Source organism: Falco naumanni, chromosome 12, assembly GCF_017639655.2.
Source record: "Falco naumanni isolate bFalNau1 chromosome 12, bFalNau1.pat, whole genome shotgun sequence".
Lineage (NCBI taxonomy): Eukaryota > Metazoa > Chordata > Aves > Falconiformes > Falconidae > Falco > Falco naumanni.
The window spans coordinates 16,272,670-16,294,755 of record NC_054065.1 but is presented as its reverse complement, the minus strand read 5'-3'; the positions used below and the strand labels follow the sequence as shown (position 1 = coordinate 16,294,755).

The window sequence follows — 22,086 nt, the reverse complement described above, 5'->3', positions numbered from 1 at the left end:
GTTTTAACATAGCTGGCAGAACTGAATGAATATGGGTGAGAATGTGGGGACTTCTGAAATCAGCTGTAACACTAAAAATAAAATGTAATTTATTACCTCTAAATCTCAGAGGATTACATCAGCGCAAGGCACGTGAAGATAACTTGCTGTTATGCAATTCTTTAGGCTGGCATTAGTGGTGGTAATGCCCGGTTAGAAATTGAAAAATCCAGTCTGATTATTCAATCTCAATTTCATGTTGGGAAGGGAGGGGTACAGTGGAAAAGCATTTGTCAACACAGTCTATTTCACCTCTGTTTTGTGAAATGACAGGTGCAGTCATTTTAGAGACTGCAGCTGATATTTGTTAACACACACACACAAAAATCAATGTTAAAAGGCTTTCAGGAAAAGGGAAAATTAAGCATTCACAATATCCTAGTATCTTTGCACCTCTGCAACCCTAATTCTCTCTTGTGTAAATGTGTTGTTGTGTGCTACTTAACTACATGATCACATTTTTATTTACATTACTCTGGTCTTCTTCAGGGTGGACAAGGATGGACAGATGCAATCATTAAGTGCCAATTCAGTATTCTGTTTATCTTTTCTGTTTAATGTGCAGCCACGAGCTTCATTTACTGCATTATTCAAATTCTGCTTTAAAGACAGAGCTATCAGTATTTTGTGGGCTTTTATTATGCTTATCAGTATAGCATCTAAATATTTCACAAATGTATATACAGGTTTATTCATTGCATATCTTCCAACTTAGGCAAGAAACCAAGCAAGGATACTATAAAAACAGTGTCTGTTAGTGTACAGTTCTAAATCTCTCCAAAGTATGCCTACCTTATGAATAAAGTCTTTGATCATGTAAATAAAACTATTATAATGCATAGCACTTAGTGAAAATGTATATTCCACAAGGAACCTTAAAACTCATGTTTTCAGATTTAAATGATTGATCTTGTAATGTTAAACATATATTTTTAAATATCTTTATAGCAGCAAAAGAAAAGTGTAGGAGAAAAATTTCAGAAATTCCATCATAGTGCACTTCACTGATAACTAGATACATCAATTGAAGGGTTGGAAGCTTTAGGTCCAAGGTATCAGTTTCTGTGGACTGAGTTAAAATTATGTCAGAAGGGTGTTAGATTGTCACCCCTCTACACTGGTCAGCCCTGGAGAAGGATAGGTTGTACTGCTCGTGGGGCTGGTCCAGGATCCCAGCTTGCATTAGAGGATTTGAAGACAAGGGTGATTCAGCGTGCACAGACCTTTTTTGCTTAGGACAGTCTTATTTCAGACCCTGGCTTTTCATTTCAGTTTAATCTTTGTCTAGCCTATTCCTGTTGTTATACATAAGGATACTGGGTAATGGGTGAAAATTCTTGCCATAATGCCAGTTCTGCCAGCTTCCATTTCCTGGATCCTTGTCATATGTCTTTGTTTACGTTGCTCTTCTATTTCCTAACATATCACCTTACCCCTTTTCTTTCAAATTCCAATCTGTTTCATAATTTTCCCCTTTCCCAGTCTTCCTGTTGTCCACAACGTATGAGCTGCCAGTGCTGTTCCGACCATTTAGACCTTTAATGATATGTTACTCTCTGTCCCACATTTGAACTGTGCAGCTTGCAGCTCATGCTGCTTATTTTCTGCAGGAAGAGCACTGAGAGCACAGAAGACACAAGTTCCCTGCTTTCAATTCCAGTGTCTAGAGCGAGCTCACGATGAAGTTATAATTGCAAGGAAAGTTCTGCTGTGACTGTTGTAACTCAGAACTAGATACTGGTACCTCCAGGGCGAGTACCCGCAATACTTTAGCAAAACTGAATGAGCATGATGTTATTTGTTTTTTCAGTCTTGTTCAGATTTGAGCAGATATTGGCCACAAAAGGCACGTCTTCAGAAAGAAGCCAACTTTTGCCCAACATCAAGTCCGTGTTCTAAAATGTTAGAACACCAGAGCCTCTTAAACAAAAGGTCACCACAATTTGTCTCAAAGTAGTAGATTTTTCTCCAATACAGTTCGGGGCGCGGGGGTGGTGGAAACCAAACTTAACTTTTCTGGCAGTTTTCTACTACGGTTCTACCTACAAAAACCCACCTGTCATAGAAAGTTTCGGACCACTGGTTAATATTTGACAAATTTGCTGACAGCTGAAAGCAGGTTCTTATAGTAGTATATATGGAACAATCTTTATAATAGACAGCACTGCCAGCCTCATTTCTAGTTAATTTATCTGAATAATAATCCAAAGAGGAAACATACAGCCTCACCACTGCCTTCATAGCACGATCTGCAGTATTAAATGCTGTGTTGTTTTAATATTTTCGTTTTCTCCAGTGTTGACTCTGTTGCTTCATTGGATAAAAGAAATGCTTCCATGTAGGAGTAGAGTGCCTGAGAAGGCTGCATAAATAACATGCTTTCTCTAAAGCAGAGATGTAGCCAAATTAAAGAATGTTGGACTCGCATTTCTGTTTTGTGGGTGTAAATTAACACTTTTTGTTGTTGTTAGCTTCTCTGGCATTGTTGCACATGAAAGAGTAATTAGCATTTTTAAATTGCTGGAGGTTATGGGTTCATTTTAGATTTAATTCAATTAAACTGCATCACATGCTATTGGTTGAAAGTAATGTATTGAAGTAATGCATGCTGTAACTTTTCCCTTTCTTAGCATTTGTAGGTCAGACTACAGATGCTGCTACTGGAGCTGCTTCAATAATTGTCGACAGTGAAGGTACATATTTCTACTCTGAATTGTCCTTTTTGTTCTGCATCTACAGCCATAAAAGAAACCTTTGCCATGTCACTGTTAATTGTGGAATTATTTTTTCTATATCTTTCATTTTTTTCATGATCTTATTCACACTTCATTGCACTTCCTTTTTTATTACAGGCAACATTGTAGGATGAGGTGACTAAAAGCAGCAGAATCAGATGCTTAGATTAGCAGTGCAATACCCATAATTCAATCAGCCAGCTGATCTATCTAGTTTTACAATGACCAGTGCACAGTGTAGCAGAAAGTTAAAGCTCTCCTTTTCCACTACAACTTACGTAGCACTTTTACTATAGAATCATATAATTATGTTGGAAAAGATCTTTAAGATCATTGAGTCCAACTCTTAACCCAGCACTGCCAAGTCCACCACTAAACTGTGTCCCTAAGTGCCACATCTGCATGTCTTTTAAACACCTCCAGGGATGGTGACTCAACTGCTTCCCTGGGCAGCCTGTTCCAATGCTTGAGAATCCTTTCAGTGGAGAAATTTTTTCTAATATCCAATTTAAACCTCCCCTGATGCAACTTGAGGCCATTTCCTCTTGTCCTGTGAGGAAAGAGTTTGCCTCCTCAGCGCATTGAGTCATTATGCTCTGAATCAGGAAAATAAATTGTCCTTAGTATAAGTGGAAATATTTATGTTGATCTTGTAATATTACCACAATTCTTGATCCCAAGTTGCATCTGCAGTGATGAATACACAGTGAAATGGCCTGTTTAGTTTTCCTGTGTTAATTTTCCTTAGCCTATGCCTTTGCTTTCATATTGCAGAAGAAGAAAAAGAGGTTTGGCTTGCTTTCATATTCTTCAAGATTGCTAAATTATCCTCTGAAAACCTTCTGTTTATCTTTTCCTCAAGCAACTTATTGAGAGCTCTTAGGAGAAACATGTGTGTCTGGATCAAAATTTAGAGCTCAGGACCAATAATGTTTTTGCAAACATAGCAAATTAAGTGTGATTGGTTTAGTTCACTTTTGGCACAGCTAAGAGCCTTCATTTGAACAGTTACCACAGCTTAGCTGACACATCAACTTGACAAGCTCCTATGTAACCTGATGGTAGTACATGGGCTACAGCTCAAAATGGGAAAGGAAACATGACTATTCACTCCAGGAACAAACCTGGGAAGGGGCTGTGACTAAAAGCAAGTCTACACAGGAACATTCAGGAAAATTAGGCAAATTAGTTGGAGATGTGAGTTTAATTTTCCCTAAGTAAGATTAATCAAAGCCTTGCATGACAGCTCTAATTCAGAAATAAGGTAGCTCTAATGCATTGAATAAACTGGATACCGGCCTCTTACTTCCACCTCCTTCTCTTGGTTTGGATCAGCAGGTAAATTACCACAGCAACTCTGATGAAGTTCTTTCTTAGGCCACATGCAGTCACTACTCTGGCCAGTGTAAATAAGAGACACAGTAAGAATCTAGTAGCACGCTCCCAGGGCTCACTGTTTTGTACATGTAACCATGTCTTGCACTAGGTGTGCTGTCCAGAAGGGTTGGGTAAGAAGCAGTCTTATTGCTTCCCAGTTCATGTGCATGGCTGGCTAAGATAAACATGGTCTAAACTTGAATGAACAGAGGTTGAACTATTAAAATTATAACACCATGAATTTTTCTGAAGGATAAGGAACAAAACCATCTTGTAGATCTAAACCTTTTTAAGCACCAGGAAAAGAAAAGGGAAACCGATTCAGTGCGATGAGGTTCACAGTGGGCTATCTTATATGTTAGTGTCAATGTGAAGGGTCTCCGATAGTCTTGTGATTCACGTAATGAGATGAATAATGCATAAAGTCATGTAGTTTGTTTCTTTCAGAAACGGAAAAATCGTAAATTAAGTTACTGCTGGCCTCAGATTTCATTTAAAATCTAGTAGAAGAGTAAACCTGGTCAGAACTATGCTATAAAGCAAACAGATGCACAGAATTGGTAATGGTTCGGGTTGTTACTTCTTTCTAAAACCATCTGGTGCCTGAATTGAGTAAATTGCAATAAAATAGCAGTACTTATGTGCTTTGCTGTTGCAAGAGACACTTTTTTTTTTCCTGTAGAAACCTGGCTGATTTGACCTAAACAGGTTTTACAGCACTTTTTGAAAGGCTTGTCTGCACATGCATGTTTTACCACAGTAGTTGTGCTGGCATAGCTGAAACACCACAGCATTCAATGCACTGATGTAAAGTAGTTTCTGCTAGTTCAAATTATACCTAAAAGGGAAGCATTTGAAACTGGGGGTGGTGATGGTGTATTGTGTTAAGACAATGAGGGACAAGTGAAAAACATAGGTATCGTCTCTCTAAATCGCCAAGTTTTACTTGCTGTATTGTCACATAGGTAACCTGCACTTTGTCTTACCAAATGCAACTACCAGTACCTGGGAAAAATATCAACTGAGTAAAATCACAGGCAGAAGCAGGAGAGATACTCAAGTCGAAGGAACAGGCTATGATGGATGAGTGAAAGCAGAGGAAAAGAAAGCTGTAGAAAGCAGAGTCAGAGGAGGCTCTGAAGTAAACTTTCCCTGATGTTACCTGTGTCTGTCTAGCTGGCACTGCTGAATTTCTGGGAAGATTTTTACTGGTTACTGAATTGCACAGCTATAACTCACCCATCATTATAATTGGCAAAGCACCAAAAATTTGAAAATTATTAGGCACATTTGACATTCTTAAAGTTGCATTATATTCTGAGACAATACAGTATAGTTTCAATAAAAGATAGAGAGGTTAAATCCCTGCTTTAATGCAAAATGGTGGAGTGATGTTCAACAAGTTTATAGTGCTGCATTGGAAAACATGCAGCCCAGATTTGTTGCAAAGGTTCCTTCTGAGCTGGTCTCAGAAGCCTGTGCTGAAATTTTTCTGGAACTTCCAAGTTCCTTTTAGTTGTTCTCTTTTATGCAACCACCTCTTTGTATAGGCTTTGACTAAACACAAGCTTCAGTTTACCAGAACCCTGTACGCTTTGAATCTGTACTTCCTCTTGTAAGGAGAAATGCTGGTACATCCAGCTGCTTTTCTTAACATGCTTTCTTTGAGGTGCACCGCACCACTTTGAACCCAGTTTTTGTTTCTCCTTTCAGCCTGCCTTCTTTCCCCTAGCTCTGTCACTTAGCACACCTGCTAACATCATGCAATTGAATGGTAAGAATTCCATAAAGTCATGAAGTCATGATGTGTATTGCACTTTTGCATACAGATGGGGGGGGGGGGGGGGGGGGGGGGAAATTCATAAGGATTATTTTTTACATGATTACCTGTGAATTTTATTGCAGTTTTGTCCATATCTGGTAGTGGTTGTTGATGGTGCCATTAAGCTGGCCTCACTGGACCAAGTAGTTTGAACCAGTGTGACAATTTCCATGTTCATTGCAAAAATGCAGTGGAGGGACAACAGAGGTTGGCAGGTCATGATTAAAATGCTCTTAGTTATTGGAAGTTAAGACAAAGCTTACCTGCACAGAACACTGCTAGATAACCCTCACTTAAGATAAGCATTGTGCTGACTTTATGATAATTATTAATCATTCATGAACAGTGAATAGGTGTTATTTTGTAAGTAAGTGTACTTTCAATACCAAAGTGCTACTAGTATAAAAAAAACGTTCAAAATATATGTTTAGATAAGGCTAAATAAACAAGGCAAACTGAGAATACGTACCAGCTTGTTTGAATTACACTTTCCAAAGAGAAAATCTGTGTTTTGAACCTTCAGGGTTATGAAGAAAAGTCACCTGGATTTTTATAGGATTTCTGTGTATTGGCTTTCATCACAAACTTGAATGGTTTATGTACAAGATTATGCTTCTACCAGGTGATTGCATAGAAATTATGATACCATGACACACCCAGAATTTGCCCTCATATTCATGAACTGTGTGATTTGGCAGCAAATGTTTTTCTTATATCGTTCTTTTCTGGTCACAAATATCTTTTTTTTCCCTATGAATTATTTGCAGAAGCTCTGCAGCTATTGGTATAATTGCATTGTTTTGAGATTTTGGTGAGTTCTAAGCACTACTGATGCTTTTAGGTTCATCATCCCATTTAAAAAAGTGATCATTATTGCACTGTGGTGTTTACTGGTTTGCCTTTGAGTTTTCCACTGACACTTCTCATCTGCTGGCATGTATAAAATGGCACTTGTAAAAAAAAATCTAGCTTGACTTGCCCATCTTTCTAAGAAGTGACAGCAGCAGGTCTAGAAGTCCAACTGAGGACAGTATTTATATATGCAACATTCACACTGTTTTTAAGTATTGATTGGATCCAATCCCCATCTGGTAAACTTGCACAAGTTTATCAGCTTCGTTTCGCTGTTCTAGTTTATAGCAACTCTGAATGTGGCCCTTAATATACTAGCTGATGTCTGCAAAACTTAAAATTTGATGCTCCCATCAAAACTGAGAATTTTTAACCTAAGTGAAGTTATGTTAGAACGATTGGTAATGCAGTAAGTGTATTTTTCTCATTCTCAGTGTGGGTAGCGTTTTACCTTACTTGAGCTGTTTCAAAGTTACGTGAATGACTTAAGGCTTCACCTAGAGTTAACAGAGATACATAGGCATTTCCAGACTAGTTTATCTCCCCCTCAAACAGGTATCTAAGATATGTAAGATTAAAAAAACTCTCAAAATACTCATGTCTCCTCCTTGTTGAAGGAACCTAGAAAAGTCTTTTTTAGAAATGAGTTTTCTTCAAATTTTCTAGAACGTAGGATTTTTTAAAAAACTTTTAAAAATTAGTCAGTGTTGGACAAGATGAATCCCACCCCTCTTTGCCATCTGTCTTTAACTCTGTTGTCCCTGGTGCTTATTTCCCATCTGATTTCCCTGGCAAGAAATAATTGCTTTCAACAAAGTGGTTGCTGTTTATACAAAATGCTGGTGTTGATTGGGAGTGCATGGGTCTGGGTTCTGCTTTCCTGCGTGCTGGTGTGAGTTTGCGGTGACTGCTGTCATTCCGTTAGTGAGGTATAGATGGCTTTCTCTCTCCAGCTTGGGTTAAGCCCATCCAGACTGTACACCACAGTAGGTACTGCATTTCCCTGGCAGGTGTGAAAGCAGACTTTAAGTCTCTGACCTTTTGTAGTTATAAAGAAAAGCTCCTGACTGTGATCCAGTGCAACATGGTCTACCTTGAATTTGCACATATGGATTTAAGCAAACAGTCTTCCTTATCGCCTTGGGCCATTAGCTCTGAAGTCTAATAATAATATACATGTCAGTACAGCTAAATAGTTTAGCAAGATAACGCAGCAAGACATGTGGATAGAGTCTGAGATTCTAGGTAGCACAGAATCCAGGCAGAAGTGAAATAAATTTTTGTTCCACTGATTCCCTGCCTTTTACTGTTTGCACTGCTGCACCCCATAAGCTTTCAAAATATACACCTGGCAAAATACGTGCAATTTGCCTTTGAATGTTTCCTCAGCAGGACTCAGATATCTTTGATAGCGTTTACTTGTTGCAGAAGGTTTTTTCTCTCTTTTTTTATTTTTTTTTTTTTTAATCCGAGATGCCCCTCATTGTCTGTTGAAAAGCAGGGCGTTGGCTTTAAATGCTGAGGTTTTGCTTTTCATATGCAGCTGTTCTGTACCAAACCATTGACAGCGGAATTGCTTTGGAAAGCTTGTGCCCCTCCCTCTGAGATCACTATATTATTCTTTCCATTGTCCTGCTTTCTTTTCAGAACATATTTAGGGAGACAAGCTTTGCACGTTTCTTATTCAAAGGACTTTGAAGTCGCATTCAACAAAAATAATGTATTTAAAAACATAAATATTTATTTACAGAGTAATTCAGTTCATTACAGAATTGGTAGCCTTTAATGATTGGCAGTCCTTAAAGAAATCTTCAGCGGGGGCGGGCTGAGCCTGTAAATCAAGGAACAACTGACTTATTGAATTTAATACCTGAGTGATTAATAATAAATTTTAATTTGAAGGCACCCATGCCTGAAGGTCTCGAGGTGTTGTAACATAGATTAAAAAAGAAAGAAGGAAAGAAAGAAACTACAGTAAAAGAAAGTAACTTATATGTCTGAATTAAAACAAAAGAATACTTGGAACCTACGTAAATGAACCTTCTCACCTGTAAAACAAACTGTGAGAATGAAAAGGATCTTAGATGTGAGATACTTTGAGATACTGCTGTGCTTCCACACATACAGCTTTGCTTAGACCATTCTACTGGCCAGCTTTAAGGGAAGACGAGTATGTCACCCACCTTCTTCACTTACTTCTGGTAGAGCTTTCCTTAGACACAAGCATTACCTTTATGGGTTTTGGTGACAAGCTGATTCTGTTTTTCACGATGGTTAGGGACCCTAACGTGAAGTGTAGCAGGGAAATAGAGCAAGCCTGCTTCTGTGAAATCTAAAGAATATGCATAGTTTTCATGGCTCTGTGAAATATTCTCTGTTCCCAGCTGATGGGAAAATTAAAATTATTATGGCATTTTTGGCATATGAACACAGTAATCACAATGATGCTTTTCTCTTCCAAGTGTCACCAGAATATTTTAGGAAAATGCAAATATTACCCTTAGCCTGTATCCCCCATCTCCACTGTGACTACTATAATGCTTCTCTAAAGCTCACAGAAACCACCAAAATAAGGCTGGGGAAAGCCCATACATGACTTTTCCCAAATAAATATATAATGCATTTGTTGTGCAGTGTAGCATTCATTAGTCCATCCGTCTTTTTGATTATCATCTGAAATCTGTGGGTATTTGAAAATGTCAGCAATGCATACATTTTTAGTGGGGTTTTTTTTGGAAATCAAATTGAAATGCTCATCTGAAATGTATTGTAGAAAAGCAAGGAATTGTTTTACATACTTTATTGCAAAAGTTAATGTAAAAAACACAATATGTTCTCTTTAGGACAGAATGTCATTGCCATAGTCCCAGGAGCCAACCTGCTTTTAAATTTTGAAGACCTGAAAAGAGCTTCGGATGTCATCCAGAAAGCCAGAGTGGTTGTTTGCCAGCTAGAAATAACCCCTGCTGTTTCTCTTGAAGCTCTGAAAATGGCACATGCCAGTGGAGGTAATTTAACATAAGCCATTCTGTTTCTCTCATTTCTGTTGCATGAAAAATATTCTTTATCATGCTTTCTAAATAAAGATCCTGTGGTCTATTCTGGTGTCTGTCATACTAGTTTTATTTAGAAATGAAACAATAGCCAATAAATTCATGCTACGCTAATGAAAACTGGATTCAGTTTTAAAATTTTGCAGTGTTTACCTTGAATGGCAAATCAACCCATACCCTTATAATCTCCCCGTATATGTCTGGTGCTGCCTTTTGTCCTATTTTCATGCTGTGACTAAATACAGTATAATGCTGTTAGGTCAGGAGCTATGGGCCTGACTCTGGTATTATTTTTGAGCAGAACAAGCATAATGAATGCAAGTCAGTGAAGTTCCACACACAATAAAGTGAATGAAATGACCTCAAAAACAGACTTATGCCCTTATTCTCCCAGCGTAGCAGTAGGTATGGCTGTGGTTTTCTATGTAGAAGTTAACATCCTTAAAGTAAAAGAAAATGCTTTGTCTTCTTAACCAAAACTCTTCGAGTGTGACTTGGCATGCTGCCATTGAATAGACAGTCATGGTCTGAGAAATTATTCGTAAATTGTTACTGTGCTGTACTTTTAAATGTAGCCCATTGTTCCTTCGGTGCAGCGTATACATAGATAAAAGCTGACATTTTGCTTGAACAGGATGGGGTTTCACTACCGACATGATGGTTTTTGTTGTTTAAGTGCCTGTAATGCTTTCAGTTACTCAAGCACAGTTACCACAGTATTTGAATACTAACTAAATAATTATGCAAGTGAGGCATCTATATGAGATTAAAAATATGTTGTTCACACCACCTATCCAGAAGATAAGACTGTGAAGGAATAGCTCATAGTATGGCCAATCATGCAACAGTTCAGGGATGGAACTGGGATCAGAACTAACTGGTTCCTTGTGGCTGGGCCCAGGCTTGCTCCAGTAGATCAAAACACGCTGGGTTTGTTGATTCTTCAGTCATCCTTCTGCGCCGAGATCTGCTGTGCAACTGTTGTGATCACTAGTCTTCACACACTAGTGAAGATGTCAGATGTAGCAGCACTTAATCCATCATGTTCGTGCATTTTGAGCTGATTTAAGCATCTGTGTTAGACGTGAGGCTGGGAAAGAGTGGCTTTTAAATTGTGGTGGTTATAGCAATAAACTCTAGAAAGAGAACTGCACATGGGGAAGAATTATTGTTACTTCTGTTTCAAATGCCAAAAGTGGGTTCATGCAAACCTAGTAAAAACTAAAAACTTTAGAAAAGAGTAGCACCTGGAATGCTTAAAATGTGTGTGTGTGTGTGTGTATGTCCAACAGAGTTTACTGTATTTTTTTGTTATGTTTTGCAAAAACAGATAAAAGCATTCTTAACCTTGTGGTTAATGGACGATAGTTGAGTCATGAGTCAATATCCATGACTTATTTTGTCTGCTTCTAACTCCATGCATAGTTTTGTTAAGAGGTGTCACACTTTTGTCACCCTCATATGACAAGATGCCAGCCTGTGACAGAAGAAAAGACAGGATATTTTAAAGGCAATTAAAAAAAAATCCAAACCTGATGCGTGGAACAGACATGCAAGCATTTAGCAACTGTAGACAGCACTATGTATCAAGGAAAAATAGTAGGTAACTGTGGGCCAGCTGTAGTTCTGTGCTGTCAGTCTGCTATCATTGGGCTGCTCCCGTATCAGGAAAGCTTTGGTTGCTTCTGCTTTAAAGCAGCAGGCTACACATGTTCAAATGTCATGTGCATTCAAATCTAAGTAAACAGCTGAGTTTGTAGCACTGTAAAAATCTATCCTTAGCCAACTGTAAATTGGTGAATGCGATTTCCTTTCTTTTAGCCTGCAATACCCTCATGTATAATGCAGTAGTGCATGTTAGGATGTGCACTAGACTATTTTTGTTTAAAACAGATGCATATCCAGATGCCTCAAACCTCTGTTTCAAGGGGGTTTTTGCTTGTTTTTCTTCATTCTTAAAGAAATAAATGATAAGGCGGCAAAAGAATGTGGACACACAGGCAAGAACCCTTTGCTTCTGTTCAGTGAACACCACCTGGATCTGTAAGCTGGAAAGGGACTTATTATATTCTGACATTCTGTCATTGTGGCACTGATTATTAAAGATCTTGTGACAGTCTTGGAGAGAAGGAAGGAGGGAGGGAGAGAAGGGAGGGAGGTTTGTAAATAATTACATGAAGTGGGTATAAATTGTAGTGGAAATCTGACTGGGAAATTCTAGGAGTTTTAGTGGCCACGTGTGGTAAAGCTGCTGCTGCTTCCAAGAGGGGGACCACTTCACTGATGGGCAAAATGTTATTGTGTATCAAAGTCTGTAAAGCGGTTTTAGGGCTTTTGTAATGACAAACCCTGTAAAAGATGGCTAATAATGTCCAACCTGTTAATATTGTAGTGAAGAATGGGCTGGGAGCTGCCTCAGTTATTAAGATTCCATGTCGCTTGCAAGTAAAGGATCTATTTTTCAGGTGCTTCAACTTTTTAATCTTGGGCTGCAATTTTTCATATCAGCTGTTTGTCTGTGGATAAACTCTTTGTAATTTCTGCCAAAGCGTAGTGGCTGCAGAAATCAGTCAAAGGAAAATATCCCCCACCCTACCCCCTTTTAAATATGAATACTGGCTACCTTAAAATTTGCTTAAGACTTGGTAGCAAGGGAGCTTTCTTTTAAAAATAAGCCTTTACAACATTATGGACATCTACCTGATGTTTACTGTATTATCTGCCTTTGGAAAATAACTACCTTTCACATGGACTTGAGGAAATCATTAGAGCTTCACAGCTAGCTTCCCTGGGAGTCTGTCCACACAGGCTGTTGTCCATTTGGGCAGCATGACTTTCAGTGTAATTCCTGAATCTGGTTTTAGGCAACTTCTTTTATACTGTTAAAGATCTCTTGTAGGCCCAGGAGGTGCAGAGCAGGAGCTTGCTGGATGCAAATACAAAGAGGCAAAGCTTGGATGGGAATGGTGGGGACGGAGAGCAGGTTTCAGACAAGGGAAGTTTAGGAGGGATTTGCTTGATTTTTGGGGGTGGTAGAGGAGGAAGGAAGAGAGAAACTGAAAGGAGAACAAAACTGGAGAAGAGAACAGGATTTGTTGAATAGAGAGACTGGAATACGGAGGTAGAGTCGGGGAGTAGGCTGTGGGTACTGGAGGTGGGAAAAAGAAAGCGTTGAGAGGGGGTGTAAAGAGGTATGATGTGATCACCCCCTCCCGCTCAGCAGATACTAAATATGGGAGCAAACTAATAGTAATGTATTACACCTTGTTCACAATGACTCTGTATTACTTAAAACCCAAGTTGGAACACTTCCAGTGCTGCTCCAGACCCATGTGTATTTTGGTATGATACCACATGACAGAGTTTGTTTTCCAAGATGTGCTGTTTGTTTGTTTTACCTAAGAAGGTATACCTTAAAGATTTGTGTTTAAATAAACTTTATTAGGGTTGCAGTTCAGAAAATAGGAAATGCAAGAGTTAAGGTTCCCTGTGAAACTTTAATTTGTCTCCTTTCTGCATATGTATTATGTTGTAGTCTTTAATTATGTGATCACGTGCTGTTTTTCAGTGGTATGCAATCGTATAATTAAAGAGTTTATTATAAAACATACTGTATTGTAATAATATGAGGGAGTCAAATTAAGATTTCATTGGAAATCCTAATCCTGGCATTTTCGGACTTCTGGGTAAATGTCTTTGTTGCTTTAATACTCTTTTTTTATGAGGCAGGTAGAGAGGCATGATAAAGTTCTACACTCAAAGACTAAAACTTTCAGAGTGTTAATCAAAAAGGTCATCTTCTCAGGTTCTCGCTACCCAGATTTCAGAAGTCTCTATGCATCTTTCTCTTTTAGGGAATTAGCTGGGATTCAGAAGTGTTCAGGGTGTCTGAATATTAGGTGCTGTAGCTTAGGTTCTAAGTAAGTATTTAAAACCAAAAATTTAGGCATTCAAGTTGGAAGATTTGATCACTTACTATAAGGAATATTTCTAAAGTAAGAGAGTGTCCTTTTTATAAAAATGATGGCCTTGTGGTTAAGACACAGGAGTATTAATCATAAAATTGGCAAAGTGAGAAACTAAGTCTGCAGACTTCCTGTGTTAACAGTGAGTAAGTCACTGTCCTCATGACAAACCTTTTCTGCTGTTACACAGGGCCTTAGGCTACAGTTTAAAGTTAGGTTAACTAACATATTCTACCACGTGTTAAGCTTAGGTCTAGCTTTGCCAGATAGCATATTAAAAATATACAGTGCCTTGTCTACACAATAGTTTTATAATGTGGCAGTTTGAACAAGTTAGGTAACACATTCAGAAGCACGTTTAACTCTTTGTCTGGACTTGCCCTTCATTACTCCATACCCCTGTTTCTTCATGTGCAGAACGCAGATAACAACACTGAAAACAAATTGCATTACTCTCTAAGGCTTTTTCCCTTATTTTAAATAATTTAATAATTTCTTGGTTATTTTTTCTGTTACTCTTCTGTCATGTTCCCATCATGACAGGTGCCTGCACATGAATTAGAAAGGACCTTTAATAAACAAAACTCTAGTAGTTCTATAAAACAAGGACACAGAAACTGAGAGCCACTTGTGTGTTAATAAGAAAATTGGGAGCTGTGAATTAACCACAATGGTGTTTCAGATGATGGTTTATAAATCTAAAACACCAGAGATTTAGACTTTATTTTTCTTCTTCTTTTGTTTCAGTAAAGACTTTATTTAATCCAGCTCCAGCCCTTGCTGACCTAGATCCGCAATTTTATACTCATTCTGATATCTTCTGCTGCAATGAAACTGAGGTAATGGTCTTATGTCATGTTAAAGAAGGAGTCTTAAACAGTAACGTTTCAGAGGGTTTCTCTTCTCAGAAATTCAGCATAGGGAATGGGGAAACTGAGGCATGCTTCTCTTACACAGGACTTTTGGAGGTGACAAGTTTGATCCCTGACCTAATGAGCAAAGAGGAGTATTCTAAAACACCTTTAGATTGCACTCAAAATGAAATTAATTGTTTGTAGTGAGAAAGTTGTGTCCAGCCGTCCTTACGAGTAAATGAGTAAAATAAATCCATAAAAGGATACTTTCAAAATGTTATCACTCAGTGGTAAATACTGAAATAGATCCTTGTCCCTGTTCTGCAGTCCCTTGATATGATTAGCAGGAATGCGCTAGCCATAGTGTTCTGACAGTTTTAAATTCGCTTGCCAGGAGGTGATGCACACATGCTGCACTTGATGGTAAATAGTAGCTTCATATGCCTCTTCCTGTCAGATCTGTTTTCAGTGAATCTGTTTCTTTGGCCTTTCAACTGTATGTTTTCCTTTTTTTTTTTCCCCCCCTTTCCCCTCCTTTCCCTCTCCTTTCTAATTCAAGTGCGTTGTTTCTCCCAAAGGAAATTATTTTTGTCACAAGAGACAAATTAAGCGCATCTCATAAGGCCTTCATTTAAATTTCCTATTTATTAGCATTATGCATGTTGTGTTCCTTTCCCTCACCCTCTCTTTATATAAACAGGAATGTGGGAGAAGTAACCTAGTGGATAGAAGCCGTGCCTTGATCATAGTTAAAGTTATCTCCAACAGACATGGTTTCTGCAATGAAAATGATACCTTTGGATAAAGAGGTGGGGCAAGAGCTAAGAGAAAAGCATGTCCCTGCTTACAGGATTTTTTGTCTGATGACAATGTCAGTTAGAGTAAGTTCTTCAAGACACAATTGCCCTTTTTTGAAGTTTCTGTTAAAAGCCATCACAAACTGTATCAGAAGTTCTTAGTTCACAAGACTTCTGGCTTTTAAGGGATGGTCAAAGTAATCCAAATGGACATCTGAATTTTATTCTGGGATGTTTCACTATGAGTCTGCCAAGTTCAGATACTCCAGAGCATTCAGGAATTAGCAAAATAGCCAGGTGGGAGGTGCCGTGGCTGCTCAGGCCTCCAGAAGGCAAAGTTTCCAGTGTAGCTGGCGGTGGTAACATTTGTGGCTCAGACACTGTCCAGCAGATATCAGAACTCTATTATTTGTGATGAAGAGAATGCTAAGGCAAAGTATTTATTCTTGTTCAGGGGATGTGCACAAAACCTATATGGTGTTTTCTTCACGCTTTCAGAAAGCACTTGTGCCGGGACTGTGCCCCTGGACTGGCTGAACAGTGCAACAGCACAATTTTGGGCTGAGAACACCCATATTCTCCCACCAATTTAGTAAATGTCATTTGTTGTTTGCTTTTTTCATAATGTCACTAGTTACTTCTCCCCCCCCCCCCCGCAAAAACTTATCCCCCATATGTTAAAAACAAAACTTTGTTTTTCATTACTTGTCTGTTCCTGACTTTTCTCTCATTGCTCTTTGCAACACACATGTTAAAGTTTTCCCTTTGTTATACTTTATTGCTAGAGGACAGTCTTGAAAGGGACATTCTTTGAGAAGCTTGGCTTGCTGGAGCCAGGATGTATTATTATTACCACCACATGGAGAAAAGAAAATTACTTCTATTTGGAGAACAAGAAATAAAGGTGTATAATTATAATAGATCCCTGCTCACTCATCTACCTTTCCGCAGAGCTGGGGGTACAGTTTGCATTCTTTTCTGGTATTTTCTTTTAAAAAGTAATTACCATTTGAAGATAGCTGGGATCACTGCGTGCAATCAGGCACATGAATACGCTCTCTACTGTTGAAGAAGCTTCTCTCTTCTGAATTAATGGAAATGGTAGACCTATGGAAGAATCCTGCCAGCCACATCATGGGAGCACAGATCCAAGTGTGGCACTCTTACAAGTGTATTCTGACAAGAATGGCACATAAGTACCTTTGCTTTTAACAATAACCTTTTCATATTTTGCAATGAAATCAATTACGTTAGCACGACTGTAATAATCAATTAAGTTTGATTTCATCCTCCCTGTGTGTCTGATTTATTATTGAATTGACTTTAAGGGATTACTGTTGCCATTGTTCCTTTCTTTTTGCTGAGAAAAAGAGGAAGAATGCAACATTTGTTTTTCTTATGTCACAAGTTTGAAAGTTGTTTTTTTAGTAATTGTTATATATTCATATGCCATCTGTTTTCTGTTTTCTTTCAATGACTTTCTTTAATTTCAGATCCCTGTAATGTATGCACTTGAGAAGTGTGGTATAGAGATAAATGTTTACATACCCAAATAAAGGTTACCAGTCACATCTCTTTATGGCACTTAAAAGCAATAAGTTAATTCTACAAATCTTAAAGATAATTCTGATTTTTTTAAACTTCGTCCATTCAGCCTACTACATCTGCATTTCTTTCATCTTCTTAAATCAGGAAGTACCTAAGACTTGATGATCCAGAATATATACTGGGAAAAGATCATTTTATGCTTTTTTTTTAATATTTTATTTCCTGCAGTATCTACTAGCAGTCATTCAGAAAAAAGCAACTGGATAAGATGGACCGATCCACTGTGGCCACTTTTATTTTATGGGTCATTATTATTATTATTCTCTATGGCCAAAGTTATTGAATGTGCTGCTTAAAACTGCCTTCCTGAGATGTTCTGTTCCATCTCCATTGCCTGTACTCCTTGGTATTTCTACGTCTCGAATAACTTCCTTCTAGCCAAAATCCTATTTACATTCCAGACTTACCCCTTTTGGGATCTTTTATTTTTCATTTGGGATGTTTAGGTACTACTAGAAAGGAGAAAAAAAAAAAAAAAGTATTTCTGCTTTATCTTTCCTAAGTCTTTTAGATAGTTAATAAATTGTCTTGGGTTTAAAGATGAACTATGTAGAGCTATCCAGTTGAACTTCTTCTAAAACATTCTTCTTAACACAGACGTATATGCTAAGACAAGATTAAATCTACACTGATTATTTTTTAAATTTTTTTTTTATTGCTTGGTTTGGCTTTCTTAGTGATTCAAATTTACAAGTATTTATCACACAGTTTTACCAAAATGTCTTTATCATTCTTGTTCACCAAGAAATGCCTTTAAATGATAAAATCCTATGGTTTTTGAGGATTATGTGAGTGATATGTTTGTGACAGAAGATTATGTTAGCTGTAGAACAGAATACCAGCCATTTAGCTTAAGACATCAGATACACTATGGGAAGTGTTTGTATTGTTAAAAGATGAGAAAAAGAGTGTAGTTCTTGTGGTTAGTTGAATTATTACTGAGTCAGAAGTTTCTGTTATTTACTGCCATGACAGTCAGGAGTTTTGATCTGCAGTGTCTTTGTCACAGAATAAAAGTTTAAAAATGTCAGCAATAGTTTCAGACAGCCATGAGATGTCGGGTCCCAAACATGCAAGTATCAAATAGAACATCACACTTTATATCCATTCTTCATTACATGCTTTAGGATTTAATGAAATCACATGCAGTATCTGGTATAACAGCACAGCTTGTTCTTATGGATTTATGTGCTAGAGAGAAGCAAACAAAATTATACTATCAGTGAATTATCTACCAGTAGTTTGTCTAGAAGGCTTTTCACAAGCTGTTCTTTTCACTTTTGCTTGTTGCAATAATATTTTTTTTAATGTCTGGCATTACTTTCTTTTTATGTGGTTCATGAACAAAAAAACTCAGAACAAATCTTGCAAGGTTATCAGTTCTTTCTTTGCTTAGCCTGTAGTTCAGTTTTATCTTTTCCCAGAAAGATCAAACTTGTTGAGACTAGTTTGTTAATTCCCAGATGTAGCACAGCCTAATCCCTGAGGTTTCTGCAGGAATGTGCTAGTTCTCCATTCCCTTAATTCTTCTAACGAAAAATAAATGTATCCAATGTCATCTTAGTGAAAACCAATCGTTGTTCTTTTCAGTTGTCTATAAATGTTGAAAAAGAGACAACCTTATACAAGATGAGCTTTGGAATACTTACCATTTTTTTCCCCATGTATTTATGTGATTTCTTGCTACAGTATGGCTCTAGGCACAACCACAATGTCAATACAGTTCATGTGTTGTTTTTCTTATTTAGTGTGTGCATGCAATTACATAGCCCTGCAGGTTAGGAACCAAAATATATTGCACATCAGCAATTTCAATTTGATCCTAAATGTTTTGAAGAACAGCTGCTTCTCTGTTCAAAGAATGCTGGGGAGCCCTTCAGGAGAAGGCAAACTCCTAAATGGTTACAGCAAATGATTTAGTTTGTCAAGCTGTTTTTAATGCAAAACCGGGAACTGCTTTCTCCATAATGTAAAATGGGTATCAGACTTTTAAATAAGAAAGGCCTAACAAAGATTTGATTACCTGCTGACAGAATACTTTGGGGCTTCAATGGTAGAAAGCAGTACAACTAAATATAAGTTATTGTTAATTTTGTTAAATAAAGCTGCAAGACATATAAAAATAATATGCCAAAATAGATACTATCCTATTCTTTCCTTTTAAGTGTTACTGTCTATTGCTAGAGGCTAGGTAATTTTTGGAAGAAATATTAATAATGGAAATTCCTGTTAATATGTCCAAAATCAAGAGATAGTATTGACTTCTACAAGATTCAGATAATACCAAGTTCATAAAACTGTATCTGGAGTTTTGGATTAGGACAGTTAAGGCAGTGCTTGTTAATATTGAAAGATTAATACTAGCGGTAGTCTTTCTTAAGAAAAAATAGTTGATATCTCTAGTAGTCAAATATTTCAGAACATCTCTTGAATTTGCCTTTTCTGTTTTAGAGTAATGGAAAGCTACAATGGCACCATTATGTAGAAGTTGCCAGCAACTGACAATATATTTCAATTCCAACTTTGTTCTGAACCCCATTTTATCAGTTGCTGGAAACTGTGAAATTTCCCATATTTAGTCTAAAATGAAAGATGTTAACTTTTGGAAGGGGAGTGAATAGCTTCAAGCCAATTCATTTCAATCAGTTTTTAATTATTCTAGCACGGTAAGTATTTATGCCTGTATGTATGTAAAAATGTTATAATTTGAAACAACTGGAACTAACTTGGCTTGTGGCCTGTTCTTGCAATTGCTTATACACCAAATCTGTCTCACTACTTCTTTAGGACTGTTCACATGTGTTAGAATTAATGAGGTTGAGATCTTGTTCTGTCATTCTCAAAGAAATCTCCTAAGGTACAAGCCAAATTTGTAGTCAACTGGCTTACTCTGTTTAAATATTTAAAATGAAAAATATTGTAAATTATCATATGTAGTTTTAGATGGGTTAACCTTAAAAGTAGCACAGTTTCCCTATTATTATTTCTGTTCCTGTAGTACCTGGCAACATCTGCAAAGTTGTTATGGTGCTAGGTGTGCAAAAAGTAGTCCAAATGATGGACTGCTCCCCAAAGAAGTAACTCTTCTTGTTATTTCACCAGTTTATATTTGCTGAAGATCACAGGATCATAGAAGCTGGGAACAGACCTCTGGAGGTCTCTAGTCCAACCTGCTGGTGAAGCATGGCCAGTTTAGGCCAGATTGCTCAGGGCTTTGTCCAGTCAAGTTTTGAATCTCCGAGGATGGACTGACTGTGTGACCTCTGAACACCTGTTCCACTGCTTCATCACCCTCGTGGTGAAAAAGCTTCTCCTAATACCGGAATTTCCAGAATGTTCCAGCTTGTGCCTGTTGTCTCTAGTCCTAACACTTTGCACCTTCAAGAAGACTCTGACTCCATCTTCTCTGTGCCCGCTCATTGTATTGCTGTAGACAGCCATTAGATCTGCCCTCAGCCTTCTGCTCTTCAGGCTGAGCAAGCCCGCTTCTGCCAGCCTTTTCTTTATGTCCTGGTCCCTGGCCCCCAGTGGCTTTTCACTGTACTATGCTGTAGTATGTCAGGGTCTTAACTGTGCCAGAGATCCCCATACTAGATACCATGCTGCAGATTTTCTCTTGCAAATTCCACGCAGAGGATCCAGAGTATCTCCCGGAAAGTGGCCGTGTAAGCCATAGGCTGCCCCAGGTACACCACAGCTCGGATCGCTTGGCAAAGGTTCATATCAGACTTGCGCTCTCACTTTTACCCAATGTAAATTAGTACTGTTGCTGAAAGAAGTTAAACGTTTGGGGTTGGCTTTTGGGGCTGGTGTAGAACTGGGGGTGGTGTTAATTTTAACACAGATCTGCTTTGCAATTCAGTTTGTTTCCTGGCCACACAAATTGTTGTGCCGGCGCAGGAGAATGGGCCATGTGGACAGGAGTGGAAGGGAAAAAAGCAGGACCAATTTTTTTCTGTAGCAGTGGTTGTTTGTGTCAGCTTACTGTGGCTGGACTCCACAGTCTAAAGGGACATGGAGAGTTAACTAAGATTAGTGAGGGTTATGGCCAAAATCACATCAGATAAATTAAAAGCTTCAGTTAAATTTCTCTTCCACTTTTGTAAACAGAATTAAAAGAATTCTGTGTAGGTTAAGTATATAATATCCGTCATAGGTTTATTCTGACAGCAGTTTTGTGGAATGTTCTCCTGCTTTATAGGTCCATTTAACTGAGGCGTTTTATGAGACTAGCTGCAGAAAAATAAAATTCTTAATTTGCTGCCCTTTTGTACAGTACTGTGGCAAATGTCCACATTGGGGTTTTAGTATTGTTATTTAATTTTTTCTTTACATAACCATTAGTTATTTCCTTCAATTGTACTACAGTTTGTTTTTTAAATAAGATTCTACTGAAGCGAGGAACTTAAAAACTCACCACAGTATTTAACATCAGTTGACATTTACTGCAATCTCTAATTATTGGCACAGAATCTGTCTGGCTTCTGCTGCTTTTATGGTTCTTCCAGCTTGTTCCAGTGTTTTTTAGTTTCACCATCCTGCTGTAGATGAGTTAGATGATAGTGGTTTGAAGCAGTTGAAGATCTACTTTTATACAGACTCTGTCTGTTCAATGTAATTTTGTTTATTGGTATAAGCAGTATAAAGATGAAAAGAGAGATTACTGCAAAACCTTTCACATATCAGTCCCAGAACAATTCTTTCACTACCCAGGCGAAAAATCCTGTTGACTTGGGACACAGCAAGCACAGAGAGGTACGATGCTAATGCTAAGCATAGAGTATGTGTGTTTCATTAGGAAGAATATTATATCTAAATACTTCATTTACCTTGCTCCTGAGTTTGCAGAAGTGTAAATACCAGGTAAATAAAGCCAAATCAGATTTACTGTATCTCTTCCAAAACCAAATCCACTTTTGTCCTGTAGACTTTGCAATAGGTAGAATGTTTGGAATTATTGCCCCTCATAAAGCACATTGGAAAT

At 37.9% G+C, this 22,086-nt stretch overlaps 1 protein-coding gene across 3 annotated transcripts in view; it reads left to right on the top strand.

The window, feature by feature from the left end:
- RBKS (ribokinase) overlaps positions 1–22,086 on the top strand; it is a 69,822-nt gene that overhangs the window by 24,261 nt on the left and 23,475 nt on the right. For all 3 annotated transcript variants that reach the window (XM_040612040.1, XM_040612042.1, XM_040612041.1), the window contains 3 exons: positions 2,670–2,732; positions 9,669–9,833; positions 14,591–14,682. In XM_040612040.1, the coding sequence (XP_040467974.1) occupies positions 2,670–2,732; positions 9,669–9,833; positions 14,591–14,682 (320 nt within the window). The remainder of the gene's footprint in view (positions 1–2,669; positions 2,733–9,668; positions 9,834–14,590; positions 14,683–22,086) is intronic.